At 36.4% G+C, this 2,794-nt stretch overlaps 2 protein-coding genes across 2 annotated transcripts; both read left to right on the top strand.

Moving 5' to 3' along the window:
- The first annotated feature begins 453 nt into the window (after nucleotides 1-453).
- LOC106470812 (zinc finger MYM-type protein 5-like) lies at nucleotides 454-1,053 on the top strand. Its single transcript, XM_013931382.1, has one exon. The coding sequence runs from the start codon at nucleotides 454-456 to the stop codon at nucleotides 1,051-1,053; it is 600 nt and encodes a 199-aa protein (XP_013786836.1).
- Nucleotides 1,054-1,113: 60 nt separating this feature from the next.
- On the top strand, nucleotides 1,114-1,800 carry LOC106470811 (zinc finger MYM-type protein 1-like). Its single transcript, XM_013931381.1, has one exon. It carries the CDS (start codon nucleotides 1,114-1,116, stop codon nucleotides 1,798-1,800), a length of 687 nt encoding a protein of 228 aa, XP_013786835.1.
- Nucleotides 1,801-2,794: the final 994 nt, after the last annotated feature.

Raw genomic sequence — 2,794 nt, 5'->3', positions numbered from 1 at the left:
AACAGAGGAGATTTAGACGAAAGAAGACCAAACGATTACGATAACTCACGCCACAATTATAAGTGAATCACACACACACAGAATACTAGTGCGATAGTAACAGAGAAGATAGTTCGGCTTGTCAACTGAAAATAATTGAATAGGCCTAAGTGGACTTTTGACAAGAAGAAGAGAACTATATATATAGTGTCTATGATCTCTAATGTGTAAAGAATTTGTTGTACATACGTTTAACTTGTTCCGAATATCAAGGCCAGATTAAAGCCTTCGTAGTCCCTAGGCACCTTCAGGATATTGGAACCTCAACCAACATTCAGTTACTTATATATATATATTCCCTTCTTCTTCTTGCAGGTAAATAGCTGAAACATGTCGGATGGTTCAAAAAGATTTTTCTTTACCTGAACCACGACCAACCGTGTCGACGGTGTCGGCCGTGTGTGAGGAGGAGCAATGCAGAAGCAATGGGAAGTGAATGCAAATTTACTGAAATATTATGCAGATCACATTCCATCACAAAACTTGGATGCAGACTTTGACAAAAGTGGTCGACAGTTTGGTGACAACAAACGATTTGTCCAAAAAGAATACTTCTACAGACACATGGCAAATGGTGAGATTATCAGACGTGACTGGTTGACCTATTTGCCTTCAGCTGGAAAAGTGTTTTGTTATGTGTGCAAACTATTTTCTTATGACGAGCATCCCAATCAATTTGAAACAGGATTAGATGATTGGAAGAACTCCATTGCCAGAATATATTCACATGAGCAGTCAAAATATCACTTACATGCACTCTCTAACAAGTTGCAGCATCAGAAAGCTACTAGAACAAATGCAGAGGTGGAAAATGCTAAGCAAAAAACATGTAGATTCTGGTTTGAAGTTCTAAAAAGAATAGTAGCTGTTGTGAAATTCCTTCCTGAGAGAGGCTTAGCCTTTCGAGGTGACAATGAGATCATTGGCAGTCCAAACTATGGGAACTTTATTGGGTGTATTAAATTATTGGCTGAATTTGATCCTTTTCTTCAGGAACATGTTGAAAAATTTTAAAATCCTGGAAAAAGATATGTGTCCTACCTCTCTTTGACCATTTGTGATGAATTTATAGACATGTTGGGATTAAAAGTTAAGGAACATATTATTACAGAAATCAAATATTCGAAGTACTACGGTGTAAGCATTGATTCCACATCAGATATAAGCCACACTGCTCAACTTACTGTAATACTTCGATATGTGTTCTCTGATGGAAAAGTTGTAGAAAGATGTGTGCAGTTCATCTCTATTGAGAGACACCATGGCAAGTACCTCATTGATGTATTGACCAATTTTTTTCAACAAAGTGGAATAGATCTTTCATGGTGCAGATCACAATCTTATGACAATGCAAGCAACATAAGCGGGATATACTCCGGTGTGCAAACAAGATTCAAAGAAATCGACAAGTTACCAGAGTTGATACCATGTGCAGCCCATAGTCTAAATTTAGTAGGATCTGTTGCTGTAGAAAGTTGCACAACGGCTGTAAACTTTTTTGGTGTTCTACAGTCCATATACAATTTCTTTTCGGCTTCACCACAAACAAGGAGTATACTTACTGAAAGTCTTAAAACCAAAAGAATTGCATATGTAGTTCACAGTATATCAAAAACACGATGTTCTGCAAGAAGTGATTCCGTGACAGCTCTATTCATGAACTACTCAGAGATTAGACAGAGTCTGATCAGTGTTGCAGAACGTGCTGGACAACCTCCTTCGGCTGTTCATGAAGCTAAATCCCTTGCCAAAAAAACGTGATACATTTGAAACTGCATTAATGTGCACTATCTGGAACGACTTACTTAAAAACTTAAACATGGCCAATAAAGCTATTGAAGAATCTGGAACTGAATTGGTCACAGTCGTGAAATTGTGTGACAGTCTTCTGGCATACTTCTCGGAGATCCGTGACAAATTTAACAGTTTTGAAAAAAAAACGGCCAAGGAATTTTCTGAAAGTGACTACAAAGAGAAGATGGGGACTGAACACAAACGTGTGAAGAAAAATTTTTTTTGATGAAGGAACCAGGGATGGAACAGTCTTAACCATGAGTGCGAGTGACAGATTTCAAACACAAACATTTTAGCCTATTGTAGACAAGCTCATTGTTGAGATGGGTAGACGTCGAGAAACATATTCCATGTTGTACGACAGATTTGGCTTCCTGGTTGGCAAATCACTGTCCTGGGATGCATGTATCTTGAAAGCCAGGAATCTGGTAAAGACTTATTCCAGTGATTTGGAGGAATCCTTTGTTGTACCCGGGAAAGAAAACTGTTAATGAAATGCTGAAGCAACTAATCAACAATGAACTAATAATCAGTTTTTCTAATGTCCACATTGCATTTTCGAATTTATCTTTCACTGTTTGCAACCAGTTGTGAAAGCGAGCGGTCCTTCTCTAAACTTAGAAGAATTAAAAACTGTTTAAGATCAACTATGGGCCAAGACCGGCTGTCTTCTCTTTCCTTACTTTCAAATGAGAGTGAACTGCTTCGAATGATGGACCCTGATGACATTATCAGAAATTTTGCACTGAAAAAATCCCGTGAAGTTTGCATTTGATTTATTTTGATATGTATTTGATATATATTTTGATATATTGTATGTGAGCAATTTTGTTCAGTGTTTGAAAAAAACCTTCTCTTATTGTTTCGTTTTTTTCTATTAAAGTAAAATATAATTCTATTATATATTTTTTATATTTATTTTTTTATAATTTTATAATATTTAAATTTCTTAAATGACTTG

The sequence above is a fragment of the Limulus polyphemus genome, unplaced genomic scaffold (genome assembly GCF_000517525.1).
Source record: "Limulus polyphemus unplaced genomic scaffold, Limulus_polyphemus-2.1.2 Scaffold4230, whole genome shotgun sequence".
Taxonomy (NCBI): Eukaryota; Metazoa; Arthropoda; class Merostomata; order Xiphosura; family Limulidae; genus Limulus; species Limulus polyphemus.
This window is presented reverse-complemented; position numbering and strand designations above follow the sequence as displayed.

Excerpts from the sequence above, each read along its gene's own strand:
- LOC106470812 (XM_013931382.1), top strand. The coding sequence starts at position 454 with ATGCAGAAGCAATGGGAAGTGAATGCAAATTTACTGAAATATTATGCA.
- LOC106470811 (XM_013931381.1), top strand. The coding sequence starts at position 1,114 with ATGTTGGGATTAAAAGTTAAGGAACATATTATTACAGAAATCAAATAT.